This window comes from Aquarana catesbeiana, linkage group LG08 (genome assembly GCF_042186555.1).
Source record: "Aquarana catesbeiana isolate 2022-GZ linkage group LG08, ASM4218655v1, whole genome shotgun sequence".
Taxonomy (NCBI): domain Eukaryota; kingdom Metazoa; phylum Chordata; class Amphibia; order Anura; family Ranidae; genus Aquarana; species Aquarana catesbeiana.
In genome coordinates, this window is record NC_133331.1 from 100,827,225 (window position 1) to 100,850,840 (window position 23,616).

The 23,616-nt window shown below is 40.6% G+C and overlaps 1 protein-coding gene across 1 annotated transcript in view; it reads right to left on the bottom strand.

Moving 5' to 3' along the window:
- Positions 1 to 23,616, bottom strand: part of WDR11 (WD repeat domain 11) — a 166,846-nt gene that overhangs the window by 32,119 nt on the left and 111,111 nt on the right. The window contains exons 17-23 of the mRNA XM_073596233.1: positions 21,480 to 21,586; positions 20,254 to 20,368; positions 14,926 to 15,097; positions 11,122 to 11,230; positions 10,523 to 10,585; positions 9,687 to 9,752; positions 5,800 to 5,947 (exon numbers count right to left, since the gene is read on the bottom strand). Coding sequence (XP_073452334.1) covers positions 5,800 to 5,947; positions 9,687 to 9,752; positions 10,523 to 10,585; positions 11,122 to 11,230; positions 14,926 to 15,097; positions 20,254 to 20,368; positions 21,480 to 21,586 — 780 coding nt within the window. The remainder of the gene's footprint in view (positions 1 to 5,799; positions 5,948 to 9,686; positions 9,753 to 10,522; positions 10,586 to 11,121; positions 11,231 to 14,925; positions 15,098 to 20,253; positions 20,369 to 21,479; positions 21,587 to 23,616) is intronic.

The window sequence follows — 23,616 nt, forward strand, 5'->3', positions numbered from 1 at the left end:
GTCGTACTGCCAAATATAAATCACAGTAAACATTACACATCGTAATGGGTGAGAGTCACACTTCAAATCTCAGGATGTACACAGTAAATGTAAGTGTGCATGTACTTACACTTAGTATTGTGGGGGTCAGTGCCTGTAAAGAGCCTCCGCAACAGCTGCACCACGGGCCGGTACTTACAGCGTGTCTATGATCAGAAAGGAACGCACACCGATGTGCTTGCGTTCCAAGCTACAGGGAGAGAAGGTGGAGCATGCGTGCCACGCTGGAGGAAGGAGGCGGGATAGACATCTCCCCCTCCGCAGGACGCACAGCACATTGGCCGTGCGGAGCGGCGTGAGAAAGCCTAGTGACGTGCAGCTAGGGGCGGGACCAACATGTGAAGAGCCCTCCGCCCACCAGAAACATCCTGGTGTCTAACAGAACGACCTGCTGTCGCACAGACCATGAGCCAGGCTACATCTAAACAACACATTGCCACAATACACAGCCAGCATGTATAGAAATGAAATAATACTGATAAAACTGGAGATGAGAATACAAATACCACTAGAAGATAATAGACTGTGTAGTAGAAGGAGGAGTAATGATGAAGTCATTAATAATGGTAATAAGTGTGTTATCTGGTAATAATAATAGTAAAAATAATAATAAAAAATAGTGTAGTAGATGATAAATCATCCGACCATCAGCGCGACTAGCGCACTGTACATGTAGCTCTTATGCGTATATGGGTGCCCACAGACTCGCATGCCACTATTCGGCTACTGATCAGCTCCCATAATAATGGTGGTGCCAATAGTAAATGAAATGAATTTGATTAAATTAAATAAAAATGAGAATTAGTAACACGCTGAGAGAGGTATGCGCATGCAACAACATATTGCGACTGCTATACCATACATATTATATGATAACAATACAAATGGTAAATGTAGCATCTTCAGTCGCTATGTGCAAACGATAGTTGTTACAATGACTGTGCAAACAAAATGATATCTATACTTAACCACTAGATATATATCATGAATGATGTCTCAAGTAAAACACTATATTGGTATAAAACCATAGGTAATCTACTAATGATCAAAACAGGAAATCGGCTACATCAGATAAATTGGGAAGTACACTGACGCTGTCCTGTGTGTGCGGGACAGCGTAAATGTATACAACCGGGACTAGGCAGAAACACAGGGGGGGTTTTTTCTCTTTTGCTACTGGGAAACCTCTCATTTGGAAGAAAAAGGATACCCCAGCTAAGGTCTTTGCCAGGAGCCCATAAGAAGGTTGACTCTCCATCAAAAAGGCAAAAAAAAAAGCCAGAACAGCCTGCTCCTTGGGAGCATTCCAAGTAAATCCATTATTTTCGGCAAAACGTATCCACTTCTTCCAAGCGGCAGAGTAATCGTTCATGTACGAGGAGCGACTGAGTGTCTAATAGCTTCAACAACCGGTGTTAAATCAGTTCCCAAAAGGTAAGCTGGGCACTGCGTCCGCCCCTGGGAGCAATTGGTGAAAACAATGCAACTGGAAACGGGAAAGAGAGTCAGCTAGGGTATTTAAAACTCCAGGCGTGTACTTGGCCTTAATCCAGCTATTACATTTTAAACATACAAAAAACAGATGACGCAAAATCTTAACCACAAATAAAGAGCTGGAAGAAAGGCAACTGACAGCCAAGAGGACCCCTTTATTGTCGATTTCCACCAGAATCCGCCTGTTAGCACAAAAATTTCTCCAAAGCGACACGGCTACTAAAATCGGCAAAAGCTCTAGTAGCACAATATTTCTAGTAGCTTTTTTCCGACTCCACGCATCCGGCCAAGCACCACAACTCCAATGCGAATCCCATATCGCCGCAAAACCTTTCGAGCCTGCCGCGTCTGTGAACAAGCGGAAATCTGGAGCAAAAATAAGATCAGACTGAAAAAAGGACCTTCCGTTAAAGGATGCTTAAAAAAAAAAAATCGTCCCACACCACCAAGTCATCCTTGAGGGGAGCCATCAAGCGGATATGAGCGAAAGGGGATTTTACACCTGAGGTTGAAAAGTATAGACGTCGGGAGAAAATCCTCCCTACCGCCATAATTTTACAAGCAAAAGCCAGGAGGCCCAATAGCGACTGCACCACCTTTAACAACACCTTACGTCTCCTTAAGAAAAAGGCAATAAGGTTCCTCATTTTGTCAATCTTAGCCTGTGGCAGACTAAACTCCCTTGCTTCGGTATCAATCACAATGTCTAAAAACTCCACCGAAGTTGCAGGAGAACAAGTCTTCTCTGTGGTCAGTGCAACACCAAAATGTTCCATAATAACGCCAAACAACCGCAACAGCTGAGAACAAATATCAGATTTCACCAGGCCGATAAATAAAAAAAGGTAATGCACTACGGAGTCCTGCCCAAACTCAAAACACATAACCCAATGAAGAAAAGTGGAAAAAGTTTCAAAATACGTACAGGACAAAGAACAGTCCATGGGGCAGAATCAAATTAAGCCAGAGGCCCACATCCTTCATCCCCCATCTTAAGGATGGGTGGACCTCCAGCTTTGGGCGAAAGGACTCATCGTAGGCGTACCAGCCCAAGCCGCCAAAACTTTTGTAGGCCTCCGACACATGATCTAAATTCTGAAAAAGGCCTCCGCTCAAATCAGGGTGCTTTTCTACTAACACGCTGGCAGAAACAAAAAATGCGTATAGCTAATAATTGAAAAAGCGGGGTACAGGCCTACGTCTATCCTCCCCTTTCTTATCTGATTTCAGAACAAAATCTTTTGTAGCAGGAAGGAGAGATAACACATCTACAAATTCCCCCCTCCAGATTTTCTCCTTAACTGACATAGTTAAGTGGTACCCTAAAGGAGAAATCTCACAGGGTTGCCTCCTTCATACAGGATTCAGGTACTGACATCCTATTTGCAACCTCAATAGCAGGAGTGGCTATGTGTGTATACCTAGCATGTGTTGTTCTGCCTAGCTGACTCATTGACACAGGAGCTGGGACAACAGGTGCAGAAACAGAGCTTGCAGAGGCAGACCCAGAGGGGGATACAGCTAGAGGGGTAGGAAAAACAGGTGCAGAAATGCCAGCAGCAGAGAGAGCATTAGAAAAAGCTGACAGGTATACCAGAATATCAGGCAAAGCATTAGACAGAGAAGACTCCCCCTGCACAGCTGGTGAAGTTGCCACAGCTGGTATACTCTGGCTTGGCTGCATACTGTTGAAAAGTGCACCTGGGACCAGGTCACTCTGTGGAGCCGACAACTGCGGGATAGCTGTCGCTTGTAGACTTCCCTGCTGGTGCGAGTGGCACCGTTCTCTCCAGCCAATCCCACCATGGTTCAGTACTCCCTCTGCCCCTTCCCCTGGCTGGTGACTGAAAGGTTATGCTAGGCATCTATCTTGCTCTCTGTTAGCCATCTTACTATTCACAAACTTCCATTTCAATAATATGTACAGTTAGAATACCCCTTTAAACTTCACAAATATCTGTCTCAGTGTGAGATTCTTGTAAAATGAAATATCTCACAGGCTTGCTTATCTATATTCCCACATTCCTTTAGCTACTGTAAGAACAAGGAACAAAGACTGCTTGTTTTGTCTTATTGTAGTTGCCTTAATATCTACTGTGCATGTTTTTAAAGCGGGAGTCCCGCAAATTTTTTTTTAAAAGACAGCAGCTGCAAATACTGCAGCTGCTGACTTTTAAAATAAGGACACTCACCTGTCCCGGGGTCCAGCGATGTCAGCACCCGAGACCGAACTGTCCCTCGGGTGCTGCCGCCGCCATTCTCAGTGAGGGAATCAGGAAGTGAAGCTTTGCGGCTTCACTTCCTGGTTCCCTACTGCGCATGCCCGAGTCCCGCTGCGCGTTCTCAATGGTCCCCGCTATCTCCTGGGACCAGTGCGTTTCCCAGGAGACAGCGGGGGAGTGCGGGAGGGGGCGTGACTCCCGCAGGAGTCTATTCCCGGAAGTGGGTGCAGATACCTGTATTATACAGGTATCTGCACCCCCCTGAAAGGTGCCAACTGTGGCACCGGAGGGGGGGAGGAGTCCGATGAGCGGAAGTTCCACTTTTGGGTGGAACCCCGCTTTAACTATGACTGTTCTGTGTGATTTTTAATTTGCTATAAGAAACGTCTTCTGACAAATCAATACAGTCAGTTCCCAGAGAATACAATACTGTGTGCGTGTCATTTCTTTGTTCTCGGGAATTGATTCCAGATATATCTGAAATTGCATAATACATTGATCTGAGGTCTGAGAGGTTAAAAGGGACAACCCTAGACACAGGATTAACCCTTTCAGCACTAGGGGCTCGTCTGCTTCTGTCCTGTCCGTCTCCTGGGCACCACCTCCATGCTGTCCTGTTTGGCTCCTCCTGCCTGCCTGGTATCCTTCTCTTCACCTCCCACAGCCACAATACGCTCCGCCGCATTCTTCTCTGAGGGGAGGGCTGCACTTGTTGTGGCCGAACCTCCTCCGCTCCAACACTGCTATTCTGGCCCCCTTCTTCTGTGTCAGCAAGCGCCATGCAGCACTGCTCTCTCAACAAAGGCATGGACCATGTCCTCCATTGGCATATAGAGCGGTACCTTGGAAGGGAGGGAAGGTAGCTCTGTCTTCTGGAGTCCTGAAGCTTTTTTTACTGTAGTCATGACTGCTGCAAGAGGAAGGAGAAACCTTCTGCAGCCCTTTAATCACAGCCCAAGGGACATTCAGAAACTTCCAGGAATTCCCATTGGACCCACCTTGATACTTCATTTACATATTTAAAGTGACAGTACACCCACCATCATATACATTACAAATCATATAGCGGACATGAATATTGCCACCAAACAGGGCTGGGTGGCCACCGTCCCATGAAAGTGGGCTCAGATGATGCGCCCCCTTTGTACATTCTATAAGCAAGGGATCAACCGCAGCAGCAGATCCGTTAACCCTTTTACTGCCACCAACTTAAATACTGCATTGGTGAGGCAGTAGTATCTTGTAAATAAACTCATGGCCAGAATAGCATCTGAGATTTACTTTTATTAAAAAGCAAATTGTTAGCTACATTTTAAAAGCGATCCAGCAGCTATGTGCTTTTTTTTGTGCTCCCATTCTTCCATCTCTTCTGTGAAATGTGAACCAGGAACTGAGCCATTATTTCCCAGCTATAAGAGCCAGTGAAGCAGCTGATCGAGGGTGCCATGTCCTTGATCACAATTGCCTTCATAAAGATTACCTGTCAGTCAAAAAGTGCCATCACATACAAGAGCTTATCATCCCCCTTGTGATAGCAATGAAGTTAAAGCCAGGCTACACTTACCTCATCTTCAATGGTCCCCACCCCATACTGGCATCTTCTTACATGTCATGTCTTTGGCCATCTTCATTGGCTAGTGCGGAATGACGTCATCCCAGCAAACGGGGACCGTGCCAGCCATGCCGGAGAACGCTGCGAGCAGACAGGTAGATGTATTTTATTGCAGAAGAGACACTGCACATCTCTTCTGCAATTCAGAGCCTGCTTGCTCACAATTTGTGACAGAGGAACTTTGTTTTCTTCTTTTTTATTAAAGTGGAATTAAAGTAAAATAATATAAAATTAATTAAAAAACAAAAATGTTTAAAAGTTCCCTGGTACCTCACACATGCACGGTTAACTGCAAGCTGATAATCTGTGAAGACTTTTAAAGTGTTGACTAAGGAAAGTTTTGAATATCATAGTTTGTTGTGTTACAGGTGCCCTTTGAAGACTAATATCAGCATACTCCTGTACTGCAATGTAAAATCATAGACCACCTACCTGGAAGTAAGCATTCTCACATAACAGGTCGTAACAGATGTCCAGGGGGTCTGCTGGAACTGGGACATTAGATGAATCACTGTGGTAAACCTGTAGGTAGTGAGAAGCCACCGTCCAAAAATGAAGTTCAGATTCATCCCCATATAACCTGAAGCGGAGATGGAAGTTAATCATTACAAACCGTATCCACAGTAACAGTGAGGAAGCATGATAGGACAACAAGTACTCTTATTGCATAGTCACTCTAGAAGGTCTGGATTGCAGCTAAATAGTAGCAGTCAGGTAGTAATGTGTGCTCTCCAGGCTAGCTCTATCTTAGGCTGGCCATACATTGTATAATTTTCTTTTAGAAAATACAGCACTTTGATCTCTAAACAAAAACGATTTATATTGAGATGTTTGGCGTATGGATTGCAACATAACTATTTTTGGCATAACAATGAGTACTACAGGCAACTAAACGGAGTAGGAATGGGTGCTAAGTATGCACCAAGCGTAGCCAACATTTTCATGGCTAAATGGGAAGAGCAGAAGATTTATTCCAACATGCCAGAAGATCTAGTCCTGTACCGTAGATTCATAGATGATTGTGTTACAATATGGAAGGGGGAAGAAAAAAAGTCTAGTGGATTTCTTTGATGGGTTAAATAACAACCAGAACAATATAAAATTGACTTATGAGATAAATGATAAAGTGATAAATTTTTTGGATCTCACGATAAAACTGGAGAATAATTTCATAACTACAAAAACATTTTTAAAGAAGTGGAGAGAAATAGTTATATACCAGTTGATAGTTGTCACCATGACCTATGGCTAATGAACATACCAAAAGGCCAAATGGTACGTATAAGGAGAAATTGCTCAGATAATCATACATATTTGGAACAGGCAAAAGTATTGGGAGAAAGGTTTATAAAGAAAGGTTATAGTGAAGACTTCATAGAGGAGAAAATTATGGAAGTCTCCCAAATCCCAAGAAACAGACTAATCCAAGATAAAGATAAAACCAACTCTAAAATATGCAATATCCCTCTTGTACTTAATTATAATATTCACCACAAAGAAGTGGAATGAATTATCACAAAACACTGGGCACTTTTAAAGGCAGATAAACAATTAAAGACCATATTACCTGAGAAACCTTTCATAGTATATAGGAAGGCACCTACTTTAAAAAGGGACAAAATAGCCAAAAACCTCAAAGAACCCCCAATAAGATCCGCTGAAATATCCTTCTTCCAGGGAAAGGGATTTTTTCCCTGCAGGAGATGCTTTGCGTGTCACAATACCAAACAAGGAGGGCAAAAATGTGATAGTTTTGTATCAACCAGCACATCAAAAGAGTATAAGATTCGTGATTTTATTTCTTGTAGAACTGAGGAGGTAGTCTACATGTTGGAGTGCTCATCCTCCCTTCAATATGTAGGAAGAACCAAACGCCCCATGTGGAAGAGACTGCGGGAACACATACAAAACATAAAAAGCGGGTTCCCAAAACACAGTGTATCACGACATTTTGCATCCCATCACAACAAAGACCCCACATCACTCAAATTTTGGGCTATAGAAAAGGTACAAAGCTCATTGGAGAGGAAGCAATAAAATACAAGAACTCAGCAAAAGTGAATCCAGATGGATTTTCGAGATAGACACTTTAACCCCAAAGGCCTAAACGTTGACTTTGATCTTAATTGTTTTATTTCTGATTTTTAACATTTTAAATAATATATTTAAATATTGATATCTTAACCATTGATTATTTTTGTACAGATAGGTGTAATCTATCTTGAAGTTAACCAGATTGTAGGAATAAACTCAGTAGTTCAATAACACAGTTTTATGAACCAACTACAATATAAGACATTAGGAACTAAAACAAGGTTGTGGATTTACATATCAAGATTAAAATGATAATTTTTATTTCATATATATATATATATATATATTTATTATTTTTTATTTTTATGTTCATTTTTATTTTCATTTTTTTTTTTATATTTTTATATTTATTTTTATTTATATATTTTTTTTCTCTTTACATTTTTATTTTTATTCTATTTATCTTTATTTACAAATATTATTTTTTTTTGTATTTATATTTAAATCATAGGATATTCAAGATGTATCAAGCAGATACCCCAATTATTTCATGCATAGTTTTTTTGAAAATGTAGTAGTCACTTCTGGATATGTATATGTGTGAAAATAAGTGCAATAATAAGATCTCCCAGTAGATGGAGATAACAAGGAATATACATAAACCTATAGGAAGATAATAGGCTTGCATACCCATGTAACAAATTGTATTTAAGTATTAGACCACCAGAGGGAGCCTATTTTAAACACAAAGTAAATTACGATTGGTTTTAGGATAACTATTGGTTTTTAATATATATATTTTATGTAAGCAAATGGATTTTATCATTTATGTTGTTTAATAAATGTTTTTGATTGTGATAAGTCAATTTCAACAATAAAAAGAAAGTGCAGAATCAGTATGATGACAACCACCGTAGTCGCTATGGCAACCAGTACACTCTAAATACGGAGCCCGACCGTCACATAGCTACCCTTGATAAAGTCACTTGACATAAGACGCAACTCGTCGGGAGGAGCCAAGTGACGTCATCCGAGTGTTTAGCATTGCTCCGATCCTTACTCGCAAAACAGAGCGAGAGGTGATCGTGGTGGGCGGCTGACTGCCTTATGCGTTTAAGATTCGATTCTCATACAGTGAGTGCATCTTGTTGTGTGTTACCATGAACTCTCAATAGTTCACTGCGCAATGAAAGTTTTATATATTTTTTGCATGAACGAAAATGACATAATTGAAGCCCAAACGCTGGTGGATTCCTAACATCCAGAGGGGTATTGTGGGCGAATTTGGATTGTAAGCTGATCCCCCATCGAAACAGGGAGAAGGGCAATCTAATAGTGAATACCAGCTATCTATGTACACATACTGAGGACTGCATATTGATTTTAGGAGCAATGTAGGTGATCCCTATAATTGAAACTACCTGTGCAATATATTTAATTACATATTCTGATCATATATTTATTAATTTATTTTTTTTATCTTTATTCACGATATTTTGAAATAATCATCAGCGCACTTCATATCATTTTCACTGTTTTTGAGTGGTATTGGAACACCTAAAACTGACATGCAGCTTTTTACACATGAGTAGATTGCTTTAGGAGGAACATAAGCGATTTGATTAAGTGCAATCACCTGTGGCATTTATTTATATATCATATTTTCTACTTTTTACGGAATTCAATAATATTGTATGGAATGCATTATTTATTAATTTCATCACTATACTGTGTATAAGTATTTAGCGCACTATAAAGAGCATTACATTCAACAATTTTTAATTAAGGCTATATGAAGGTGTCACATGTTGACTATGCATGGTTTGATCTAGAATAAAGAGTCCCAGACTGGGGGAAGTCGTGGACACTATATATTAGGAAGTAACAAAGCAGTGGACATTGTCTATTGTGATCATAATTGCAAAAGACAACTAAAAAGGACATATTCCAAAATTTCCCTGCAGCAGGATTGTATCCTTTTTTCCACTTGCGTGCTGCTTGTATCCAATTGTATATTGCAGACATATACATTTTTTTTGCCCAGACATACACTTTAAACAGTGAGCAGGCTGGAGGTAAACATTTGACACAGGATGCTGTGAATCTGAACCAGGAATTGGTGAGGCAGAGGTTTGAATTATGGTTCTTAACAAAATGTTAAATTCTTTGGTAGGTTAGACATTTCTCACCTACACATTTTAAATTGAATGTAGTTGATTGCCTGGAGCTCAGTTTTAAGTGGAAGATTTATATGATCACAAGACTAAAGGAAGATTTGAATGTACCTTGCCACCAACAGACACCTCTGTGTAAGTGTGAACTCTGGGTCTAGAAGAAGGTCCTTCACATCACTACAAAGACAAAAAAGTGTTTTATGGTGTTAACATCCTGTAAATCTAAGTTTTACTTGATTCACCATATTTCTGTTTAACAATGTATTACATAAACATTGAATTGTTCAATGTATCCAATAATGCTGCAATTGTTGCTTTGGGCGTCTAATTGCAATTTCAATCCTTGAAAAAGAATGATAAACTTTCTTAAAGTAGAAGTCCATGCTTTTTTTTTTGTTTTGTAAAAAGTGCAGCATGATAGGACATCCGTAAAGCTATTTCTTTGTCACCTCTGGTGGTGGTGGATTTACACTTCTTGTCCCGAAAACCACACAGAAAGTGAAGAGCCTTCCTCACTCTATCCAAACTGTTAAAAATCATTTCACTTTAAACACAATGACCCCTGGCTTTCACAAACATAACAGAAGTCCAATACATTTTAACCATTAACACATCACATTTGCTGGTTTACATACACTTAAATGCATTCTTCTGTTTGCAGATATGAATTTGGTACTTGGCAGCATCCCCCTTTGAGGACAAAGCTGCTAGGATGTTTTTTTTTTTTTTTTTTTTTTTTTATTTTAAATCAAAGTGTTAAAAATAAAACAGCATTTAAAACCTAAGTCTTATTATTTTCAGTGTTTACATCTTTCAGCAGCCTATAAGTGGCTGTATGTGGACAGAAGGCCAAAGCAGCACATTTATGTCATTGGTGATCACTCTACAAACACAGGCTCCAAGTTATGTCATCTACTGATGGTATACTGAAAACATCTGACACTCACTTGGTCAGAGAGTTTATCTGTTGCTGAATCAAGTTTGTCAAATCTTCATGTTCTGGATAGACACTGCAATTAAAAAACACATTCATTAGTCAACTTCGCTTGTGGATTCAAAACTCATAGGAAATACTGGTAAACTGAAAAACATAACATTTCAGACAAAACCAACTCTGAAATCACCAAGGTCTTACATCTCTTTTCCTGCCATTACCATGATGAAGATGCATTTGTGTTTATGCTCTGACAATTTCCAATAACCAGAACTGAACAGAAGATTTCACCTCACTTTCTGTCCCAATGACAATTGGATTTTGAAAATTTTGGGTTGTTGTGGAAACAAACCTTGGTGATAAAGCATCAGTGGAGACACCTTTTTCCCATAACTTATACAGGAGTGAATTTCCCATCCTAGGGGTAGATTTCCTCTCATTTCCTGTTGTCTCCCTCCGTTTGTAAGTAGGAGTCGTTTGTAAGTCGGATGTTTTTAACTAGGGGAGCACCTGTAAGGTCCAAGTGTATCATTGTTCTATTCCCCGGCTTAACATATGCATATTTGGAATAATAGAATGGGGGAAAAAAAAGAAAAAAAAAAAAAAACTTACACATCTGTAATATCTAAGGAGCATTTCTCCCCCCATGGCTGATGAATCCAGAAAGCTTTTAACACTAGAGAGGCTCTTGGAAGCAACATGTATGGACACCACACAGGATCTGAAAAACACAAATACAGTGTTTTTATTGACGGTCAGTATCTGATAAGTAAAACTAAATTACAGGCAGGTGTAAATAAATCACCATTTAAAGCAGAACTCCAGGTTTTGTTGAATTTTAAATAGTTAATTTGGACCAAGCTGGTCCAAGCAAACTATTTCACTAAAATTCACAAAATACATCTATCTATATATAATGAGTTTTGGGGTTCCCAGGGGATTACTGATAAATTTACGTAATCCCCTGTATAATAAACTTCAGTGTGGGATAGCCAGTATTTTGAACCTATAAAATCCCACCACGTGCACATGTGTGGACAAGGAACAGAAGGAAAAAGATGATCTGATCAGTCAGCTTCTGTTCCTCTAGTGCCCAATCACAGTCTGTTGGTGAAAAGCTGACCAAGCAGTATAGCTTAAAGCATTTATTAATCAAAAAAAAAAAAAGACAGATACTGTTACTTTAAAGCAAGTTATACAGCACAGTGCTTGTGCTGTGTCACTTGGCCCCCTGTATACCATAAAAAACCTGGCTGATCCTGCCTGGCTATACCCTGCCCTCTGAAAACAGACCACAATAATCATGGCTGCTGAGCCCTGACATCATGGTCAGTTTGCGTGATTCCATCATCCGCAGCCCTGCAGCTCTCCCCGTGTCTCCTCTGTCCTCCTCCCCCCCCCCTCCCTGCTTGTACCAGCGCCCCCCCCCTTGATATCTGCTATGAAATGGTCTTATCCCCTCTGTACCTTATCATGTGTCCCTGTGCCTGTTTAATGTAAAAATCCGCCAATCTGTACCTTGTATGAGCGCGGCTCCAGGCGCTCAGTTGTTGGCTCTCTCTCCCCCTCCTCCCTGGCTGACGTCAGTGGGATGGCTCGGCCTCGCCCACTGCAGCTGTGAGCGGGAGGAAGGAGGATGAGAGGAATCAGCTGTGCGCCCAGAGCGGAGCTTATATCGGTACAGATCGGCGGATTTTTTACAGAACATAGGCACAGGGACACATGTTATTAAGTTAGAGAGGGGATAAGAAGATTTGATAGAAGTGGGTTAACAACCACTTTAACTGCAGCAAAGACAAGTCAGGTCATTTGCCAGGACTGTTCAAATCTTGGGGCTGAGAAATCCTTTGTATTTTAAATGTAAATAGTAGTTTCACTTAAAGGATAAGTTCACCTTTGGGAGCATGTCACATGTTCCACCTGTTTTTAGGGGGGGGGGATATGCAACATGTTCCCATTCCTGCAGCCGCCACCAACTACGCTACCTGTAGTGACAGCAAGCGAGGGATTCCCCCCACTTGCTGTCACTATTTTGAAAAAGACGTGGCCGTATGGGGTCCCGCCCACGTCATTCATTCAGAAAGCTCTGTGAATGGAAAACTACAAGTACCAGCAGCCTTTGGAGCTGTCGGCTTGTAGCTTCAATAATCTACCACAGCGCTGTTGAGCACTCTGGTAGTTCATTGTCTATCTGTGTATCTGCCTGCATGTACGAGATACGAGCAGACAGATACATTTCTAGTTTGCAGGAGTCCTGCATGGCACCCGCAATCGGCTTATAGTAGGCACAATGCTTCAAGTAAAAAAAGAAAAAAAAAAGGTGAATGTATCTATTAAACAAAAGATCTAAAAATGTATTTTGTAGAACCATGGTCTTGTACCAAAGTCAACATAAAAAAAAGTCTGCGCCATCATTGGATCATCAAATCTGCATGTAGGCAGATTACTATGATCACTGGAGTATGCCTGTTTGTACAAATCGCAATAGAGTGGTAAGAAGATTAAAGATTTGACTGATCTGTGCAAAGAAGCATGCAGACATTTGAGAGGATCAGTGTTCATCCCAATTTTCTTATGCAATTTAAAACCCGATGACATGCCAGGAAATCAGGCACTTGCAAATGAATTTGCTCATCTCTACCTGCTAAAGTGCAGGAGGTTATACAGATGGCATAAAATATACTTAGCATAGCACTTATATTTCAATTGATCTCACTGTTAACACAGCTGGCAGGCTACATATAAGTTAGTCAATGGGACAATACTAAATGAACACTCATCACACTGAATTTCCTGCAGAACCAGTGAACTTTAAAGTGGAAGTCCAAGCAAAAAAAAAAAAATCTTGCAAAATGTTCACTTCATTTATCCAATCATGTTAAAAACAAATTATTTATCACGTTGAATAGCCAGTCATGTGCAAATACTTTTCACATAATTGTCTTACTGAAGTGATTCTTTTTTCAGCAAAAATTGCTAATTTTTTTCAGAAATCTGCCTTATGATGGAATTTATCAAAACTGGAGTAGTTGTGCATGTCAACCAATCAGCTTCTATCTTTAGCTTGTTCAATTAAACTTTGAAAATAAAAGAGAGAAGCTGATTGATTACCATGCACAAATGCTTCAGATTCAGGCTGTTGAATAAATTCCCCTCATTGCGTTTTCCAGTCCTGGAGAATTTAGGGTGTGTGTTCAGCTTATTAAAGTTGGATATACTGATATATGTGTAATTAGCTGCTTGAGAATATTCACGTTTTCATTCTATCGGGAGGGAGGGAGTAGAAAACCTATAGGGTAGGCCTTTCTTATTAGAAATTTGGATAACTCTCTCCTGCTCCTCAAGGATTTGCTTAGTGTCAATAGCTGGTAGACAAAGTACACCCCCTGGCCGTTATTCTGTTTTTTTTTTCTCTATACTTTTGTTTTATGAGGATTATTTTCATTTTCATGACCTGCAGTTGTGCATTCCTCATTCCTGAGCTCTGCATGGGCCAAAAGGAATGGATTACAGCCAGCATAGCAGAAGACCAGTCAAATACTAAACTATACCTAAATCTGCTCCCACCCCCATTCTAAGTCTATTTTAACTATCCTGTAAAGGAAAGATATAAAACTATATATTTTCTAAGGGGAACTTCAGTCTGGTCACATAATCACCCCAGTGGCTGGCTTCAGTAACTTTTTTTTTTTTTTTTTAGTAAATCAGTGTCACTGTACACCTACTACATAAAGCAGAGTCTCCGCCTGGGTTCACACTATTGCAATGTGGGAACCAGCGTGATTCTAGTGCCGGTTCCCACATCACATCTCCCTAGCAGAGCAGTTCACACTGCCCTCTGCGAACCGCTGTGGGTGTCAATACAAAGTTCATGACACCCCCAGATCAGTTCGCAGTGCGATCTGTGAATTCGGACAGGAATCGGATTGCATGTGTGTGATTACACATACGATTCGATTCCAGTGTGGGAAAAAAAAAAAAAAAGGTTCCTGAACCTTTTTCGTGCAAATCCAATGCAAGTTCAGCCATACAAATGTATGGCTGAATTCTCATTGCACAGACACCACATGTGACCAGCACAGCAATGCGGTACAAATCACATGCAATGTCTGTGTTTGCAATAATGTGAACCCAGGCTCCAGAACAGTAGTTACTTAAAAGGTTGTCCAAACTTGAGCTATCTCAGTTCTGACCAATTTCTTTAAAATGTACCTAAAGCTTAAAGCCACCCACACATTGAGCACATACCTGCCACAACATACACAGGGGGAAAGCACAGAAATGAACGTTCCAACAGAGGGGAGGAATGAAAGTTCATACATTTTCACATTGTGTACATGTCCCTTGTATGTAACAGGTAAAGTTTCAAGCTTGACTGTGCTTATAACCACAATAAAAGCATGGATTTTATATTACCTATCAGCTCTTGCTCATCCATTCTGAAGTTTGAAAACTTCATAGACATCTCCAGTACTCTGATACAGCCGTCATCACAGGCCAAAATGACCTTGTCTGATGAGCACCAGTCTACATCTAAGACTCGATAATTCACGTTCCTCCCAGTACGAAGGCTGCTCACCATCTGAATCTAATGGACACAAAAATACAGCATTGTATACACAACATAATGTTTAGCAAATAAATTCATAGTCTCTGCAGAGAAATGCAGAATAATGTGTAAAATACAACACTAATAGATTTTTTTTTTTACAGACTTTGGTGAATGACCTCATAGTGATCACAATAGTGACAATATTACATTGTTGCATTTTTCCTCTGTCTACGTTTGCAAAGATTTCTACTACCTTTCATTTTCATTACATTAATTGATTTAAATTAATTTTATTTAATATTTTAAAGCACATCATAACATTTCATTACTTTATATGTAGTTTGAACAACAGTGACACCTGCAGGACAATTAACAAAATCACAACTGCAAAGAAAAAGAGCCTTTTGAATATTTTTATAGCAATACCCGGATGTCAGACACGAGCATTTACAGTTACAAATATATTTGCATGTATCCTTTATATGCCTTACACTGACAAAAAAGTCCTAGTTATCTGAAGCAACAATATACTGTGCCAATACTGCAGAGCTCTTAGGGGTTAATTAACTAAATTTACTAAAACTGGAGCAGACTGATTCTGGAAGAGCTGTGAATAGCAACCAACCAGCTTCTAGCTTTAGTGTGCTTAGTTAACCACTTAAGGACCAAGCCTATTTCTGACACTTATTGCTTACAAGTTAAAATCAGTATTCTTTGCTAGCAAATTACTTGGAACCCCCAAACATTATAAATATTTTTTAGCGAAGACTATGGCGGTCGTTGCAATATTTTATGTCACACGGAATTTGTGCAGCGGTCCTGCAAACACTAATTAAAAAATAAAAAAATACACTTCACTGAATTAAAAAAAAAACCTAAACAGTGAAGTTAGCCCAATTATTTGTATATTGTGAAAGATGATGTTATGCCAAGTTAATAGATACTTAACATGTTAGTTTAAAATTGCGCACTCGTGGGAAGGGTGGCAAACTACGGTACTAAAAGGCCGCGCCGCTCTCATTCTGGGCAGGCGTCATATGACGTCCGTCCATTTAAACAGGGAAAGTGCGCTATCGTGTGCGCGCATCCCTGTTCCTTTGGTGGCGGCGTGTCACGGAGACACCGCTCGCCACTGAGGGGGGTGAACAGCCATTGGGCATGGCTGTTTACTACATGATCGGCCGTGATTAAGTCACGGCCAATCACAGATGGTACCGCCCCACTTTGAACGGTGCATGCGCGCGATCGCGCTCATGTCGGTGGCTGTGTGTTCCCGGGAACACTGCTCGTCACCGACGCTGGTAAACAGCCATTGGCCGGCGGCTGTTTACCACGTGATCGGCTGTGATCCTTTCACAGCCGATCACTAAATGTAAACATAGAGCGATAACGAGATGTTACCGGCTTCTCCTCCTCACACACCGATTGTGTGTGAGAAGGAGATTGCGGTAACATCTCGCTACCACTTATAGTGTACACCAACACACATTGATTGCACCCCCCCAATAAAGAGGACCTGTCACCACCCATCAAAGTACCTGTCACCAGGCCATCAGAGTACCCGAGTACCTGTCACCAGGCCATCAGAGTACCCGAGTACCTGTCACCAGGCCATCAGAGTACCTGAGTACCTGTCACCAGGCCATCAGAGTAACCGAGTACCTGTCCCCAGGCCATCAGAGTAACCGAGTACCTGTCACCAGGCCATCAGAGTAACCGAGTACCTGTCACCAGGCCATCAGAGTAACCGAGTACCTGTCACCAGGCCATCAGAGTAACCGAGTACCTGTCACCAGCCCATCAGAGCACACGAGGACCTGTCTGCAGCTCAGAGTACCCGAGTACCTACTTGCAGCCCATGCCTCATAGAATATATGTTGGGGTGTTTGCTTTCCAAAATGGGATCATTTTGTGGGTAATTCCATTGTCCTGGTGCTCATGGACCTTCAAAAGTGTGATAGGTGGGAATGAAATGAGATGTGTAATTTATGCTCCTAGAACGCATGAAGGCACTACTTCAATGTTGGGCCTCTGTATGTGGCCAGGCTGTATAAAAGTCTCACACATGTGGTATTGCCATACTCCGGAAGAGTAGCAGAATGTATTTTGGGGTGTAATTTGTTGTATGCATATGCTGTGTGTGAAAAATAACCTGATAATATGACAATTTTGTAAAAAAAAAAAAAACAATCTTCATTTTGCAAAGCATTGTGGGAAATAATTACAGCTTAAAAAAACTCACCACGCTACTTACTTAATACCTTGGAATGTCCACTTTCTAAAAAGGGGTCATTTGGGGGGGTATTTGTACTTTCCTGACTTGTTAGTGTCTCAAGAAATGAGATACACCTGATGTACTAAAGGCCTGATCAGATGTGATAAATTTTCAGTGATTGGCACCATAGTTTGTAGACTCTATAACTTTCACAAAGACCAAATAATATACGCTAATTTGGGTTATTTTTACCAAAGCTATGTAGCAGTATAAATTTTGGCCAAAATTTATGAAGAAAAATTACTAATTAGCAAAATTTTATGACAGAAACAAAGAAAAAGGCATTTTTTTTTTTACAAAATTACGGTTTTTTTTTTATTTATAGCACAAAAAAAAAATAAAAAACCCACTAGTGATTAAAAACCACCAAAAGAAAGCTCTATTTGTGTAAAAAAAAGGATGCAAATTTCATATGCGTACAGTGTTGCATGGCTAATTGTCATTCAAAGTGTGAGAGCGCTGAAAATTGGTCTGGGCAGGAAGAGGGTGTAAGTGCCCTGTATTGAGGTGGTTAACGGTTACCAGTTTAGAGTTGCAGAGGAGGTCTTTTGCGCTCCCTCTGACGATCGCGGTGATACCTCACATGTGTATACACATATATACACATACACACACACACACACACACACAAACACACACACACACAGTGGGGACAGAAAGTATTCAGGCCTCCCTTAAATTTTTCACTCTTTGTTATATTGCAGCCATTTGCTAAAATCATTTAAGTTCATTTTTTTTCCTCATTAATGTACACACAGCACCCCATATTGACAGAAAAACACAGAATTGTTGACATTTTTGCAGATTTATTAAAAAAGAAAAAACTGAAATATCACATGGTCCTAAGTATTCAGACCCTTTGCTGTGACACTCATATTTAACTCAAGTGCTGTCCATTTCTTCTGATCATCCTTGAGATGGTTCTACACCTTCATTTGAGTCCTGCTGTGTTTGAGTATACTGATTGGGAAAGCCACACACTGTCTATATAAGACCTTACAGCTCACAGTGCATGTCAAAGCTATTGAGAATCACAAGGTCAAAGGAACTGCCTGAAGAGCTCAGAGGCAGAATTGTGGCAAGGCACAGATCTGGCCAAAGTTACAGAAAAAAAGAGCACAGTGGCCTCCATAATCCTTAAATGGAAGATGTTTGGGACGACCAGAACCCTTCCTAGAGCTGGCAGTCCGGCCAAACTGAGCTATCGGGGGAGAAGAGCCTTGGTGAGAGAGGTAAAGAAGAACCCAAAGATCACTGTGGCTGAGCTCCAGAGATGCAGTCGGGAGATGGGAGAAAGTTGTAGAAAGTTAACCATCACTGCAGCCCTCCACCAGTCGGGGCTTTATGGCAGAGTGGCCCAATGGAAGCCTCTCCTCAGTGCAAGACACATGAAAGCCCGCATGGAGTTTGCTAAAAAACACCTGAAGGACTCCAAGATGGTGAGATATAAGATTCTCTGGTCTGATGAGACCAAGATAGAACTTTTAGGCCTTTATTCTAAGTGGTATGTGTGGAGAAAACCAGGCACTGCTCATCACCTGTCCAATACAGTCATAACAGTGAAGCATGGTGGTCGCAGCATCATGCTGTGGGGGTATTTTTCAGCTGCAGGGACAGGACGACTGGTTGCAATCGAGGGAAAGATGAATGCGGCCAAGTACAGGGATATCCTGGACGAAAACCTTCTCCAGAGTGCTCAGGACCTCAGACTGGGCCGAAGGTTTACCTTCCAACAAGACAATGACCCTAAGCACACAGCTAAAATAACGAAGGAGTGGCTTCACAACAACTCCATGACTGTTCTTGAATGGCCCAGCCAGAGCCCTGACTTAAACCCAATTGAGCATCTCTGGAGAGACCTAAAAATGGCTGTCCACCAACGTTTACCATCCAACCTGACAGAGTGTGTGTGTGTGTGTGTGTGTGTGTGTGTGTGTGTGTGTGTGTGTGTGTGTGTGTGTGTGTGTGTGTGTGTGTGTGTGTGTGTGTGTAATATATATATATATATATATATATATATATATATATATAATCTCTTTTATTGCGGTCACAGGGAATGTAAACATCTCTTGTGACAGTAATAGGCAGTGACAGGTCCTCTTTATGGAGGGATCTGGGCTCTTTTCCTTTGCACCAAAATTGGCACTTTTGAGTACTAGGGATTTTTTTTTAAATCAGCGCCATTGGCAGCTAAGTAAGCAGAAAAAACATCTGAGACCCGATCAAAGCTGATTCCGACTTTATTCGGGACTACCACTGGGACGGGAGACCCAGGCGGAGCGGAGCGGACGTCCCCTCCTGCTCCTTGTGATAACAGCCGAGCGGCTGCTGAGCTGCATTCGTTGTTATCACTAGAAAGCCAACCGCCAGCTCTAAAAAAATGGTACCGGGTGAACCCTGGTACAACCACTTCCTTAAAATGAAGTACAGGTACATTTTTTCATGGGAAGAGGTTAAAGTGGTAGTAAAAGATCTTTTATTCCTACAGGTAACCATATAATAAAGCATTGGCACACTGCGCTCTCAATGGACAACAAGCCATCCATAAAGAGAGCTGCGCCGCAGCCGTAACTTCATCGCAGTTTGGTCACTCAAACGGCCGCAGCCCACGAACCCGGAAGGAAGAGTGAGTGAAGATAGAAGCCCTGGGGAGCCATGATAGAGCTGCACTGGAGGGCTTTGTTTTCAGGCAAGTCTTTCATAACATGCTAGTATGCAATGCATACTAGCACAGCATGCTCTTAGCTTGCAAGGAGATTTTTTTTTTTTGTTTTCTTTTTTGCGGTTTACTACCGATCTGAGTTTTTAAAGTGACCACTAGTCAATTGGTTACTATGCACAGCTGCTCTAGATTTTTTTTCTGCTCAGGTCTTAGCAAATACACCTCTAATATTATAAAAAAAAAAAAAAAAAATACCTCTTTGGTATCCCAAACCTCAGCTCCATCACTATACAGCACAATTAGCTTCTGGTTCCCTTTTCCTGGTGCAAATCGGATTTTCCGCACACAGTTTCGGTGTGTAGGTACTCCCCTAAAATAAATGAGAGCAAAAATTGCTCACAGTTTAGCACACATTACAATGTATGATAGCGATCACAGCATGCTTACAAAGGTCACTTATCCCATTAACCCACTTAGAACATTACATTTAGTACCAGGCAGCAATAAAAGGCACTAACTGCTGATGAATTTTAATTAGCAATGAATCTGGGTGAACAGATGCATTACAGATCAATGGGTTTTTCCTCAGCTTTCGGGATAATACATATTTGTAGATTTTAATCAGAGGCTTGTTCAACATGAAGCACCACATTAAACAAGATCCAATAATGTGCTTAAACAATTACCATGATAAATACATTTTTAATGTCCCAGAGTTTAGACTCAGTTTCAAGTCACAGGGATGCTGCATTATGATGGGTATTACATATCAAAAAGGTTTTCTTTCACAATGTTTTTTTTTTTTTAGGAAAAAAGTTTGTATCCAGAGGAAACAGTTGAAAGACATCAGTGTCAGAAATGATAGTTTACGTTAGACCAGACCATCCATGTCACAATCAAATGGGTGTTTTATAGACCATAATCAACAAACAGTACCAGTAGCAGGGTGCCAATGGGACAGTACGCTCCGCTAGGGAAGTGAATAGAAGTATGGCTCCAAGTACTTAAACAGAAAATGGGCACTAATGAAAGTGTTTTCATGGCAATTGGAACCCTCGAAGTGCTCCTTTTCATAAAAAAAAATCTGTTTGGTTGCTGTGGGTAAAAAGAATACTTTTACCACTTTAATAAATGACATGCATATACAACACTACCAAAAAGAGAAATAATCTTGTGGTGTATACTAATGGCACCGGAGGAGGGCTTTGTTGTAAGAAAGGTACACACATTATGATCTCAGGGTATACAATCAGAGTTTGACACAGCATTATTTCATGGGCCACTCAAAACGGACATGTCAGTTTTTGGTGAACAAGGTCATCAAAAAAAAAAAAACTGTCACGTTTAAAAATGGTACAAATTCAAATTCAGATTTACAAACATCCTTGCCATATTTATACAGATCAGATGTGCTTTGAATATATACATGTAGAATATTGTCAGTCCTGACTCCTGAGCAATGAAATAAGAATGCCTCTTACCTGGACATACGACCTTTTAGGTCCCAGAAGTTTAGGTTCCCATCAACATCTCCCAAAACCAAGATGTCACCTTTCCAGGCAATGCATGAAATGCTCCCCATGCTGCCCTGCACAATACAAACAAAATTCTGCTTAATTCAAAACTGCTGAAAAACAGGCATATTAATTTCTCTATAAAATTCCCCATTTAATACATTTAAAGGCAGGCATGCACCAGGACAGACTTGCTCAGGGCACTAACCCCCCCTCTCCCATACAGGGTGTACAGGAGACATATACCAGACAGATGCAGGCACTCCAGTTTACTATCTAGTATCATAGGGCATGGAGACCCATCAGTAATTTTACAAGTCTGCGTAAATAAATTAGACATAAATAAGTGTGTGTGTGTATATATTATATATATATATATATATATATATATATATATATATATATATATACACATATACACATACATACATATATATTAATAGAACACTTGCCCATTCTGGAGTCCAGTGATGTCCGCACCGCAGCTGATGTTTCCATCAGCTGTCGGGTGCTGCCGCCGCCATTGCATGTAAGGGAACCTGTCAGTGTAGCCTTACGGCTTCACGCCGGGGAACCATACTGCGCATGTGCAAAGCTCTGCTCCTCATTCCTACTGGCCCAGTGACAGGGGGAAGAGGAGGGAGCCGTGACGTCGATATCTGTAGCTGTGTCTCCCAGAAGTGGAAAAATGTCCCCCCTCCCCCAGAAAGGTGCCAATTATGGCACCGGGGGGGGGGGGGGGGTTGGGGGGTGAGAAAAATGAGCAGAAAGTCCAATTTTGGGTGGAACTCCACTTTAAAGACGCGGCGGCCAGCTTCCCGGCCCCCTTCTTAGCAACCAGCTATATACAGTGTTTGCAGTTCAGTCACTTTTTTTTTTTAATGAAAAAAAAAACAACAGGTGAATACTTTTTTTTTCCCCATTTTGAAGTGTACTGAACTGATGAAATAAACGGTCTGTATGTGTGAAAGGGGCCTAATTCTGAACACAGCTACATCCCCAGCTATAAGAGGGTGTGCACACCTATCCAACCACATTAGTTTTTTATTTCTACTGCCCCCCCTAAAAGATTTCAGTTTGTTTGTCAACCGAGTTGTAGTGTTTATATTTCACATTAAAAAGGTGGAAAAAGTTCTGAAATTATTTACATCACAAAAACCTAACAGGGGTGTGTAGACTTTTTATATCCAGTGTGTGTATGTATGTATGTGTAGATAGATAGATAGATAGATAGATAGATAGATAGATAGATAGATAGATAGATAGATAGATAGCACAAATTGCTGGAAAAAGCCATTGCTGATTTTTTTGATAGAAAGGTGTCAAAACACACAGAGCATTCCAGTTTGTTGTGTAGCTGCAGACAAGGCAGGGTCCCCATGCTGTAAACATCCAAAAGTACCTACAATGGATACAAAAGCATCACAACTGGACCATGAAGCAATGGAAGAAGGTAGCCTGATCTGATGAATTCAAGAATGGTTTGAGGAAAACAAGTTCAAGATGCTGACTTGACATATCTCAGTCCAATCAAGCCCCTGTGGGAAGTGCTTGAAAAACAAGTCCCATGCATGAAGGACCCACCTCGCAATTTACAGGACTTAAAGGATCTGCTATTAACAACTTGGTGCCAGAAATCACAGCATACCTTCAGAGGTCTAGAGGAGTCACACACACATACATTATATATATATATATATATATATATATATATATATATATATATATATATATATATATATATATATATATATATATATAATTATATATTTATTTTATTTATTTTTTTCCTTTTTTCTAGTATAAAAAAAAAAAAAAAAGAAGGGTTTCATTATTAAAAGGACCATCCTGGGTAAAAGGGGTCATCAGTCAGCTGAAGGCAGCATTTCCTCAGTTTCCCTCTCCCAGTGATTACACTAACGTTTTTTTGGTTGACCATTTAGGCACAAGGTGACAAAACATAGCCAATAATAAAAATACTACTGTACAGGCAACAGATTTATATGATTGTGTTATCTGTGGGCCTGTGTCTTAGCCCAGTAAGTGAATTCTGGCCTGTATGATGACCTGAAAAAAGATGTCTCTGTTCTAAGGAGAAAAGAGA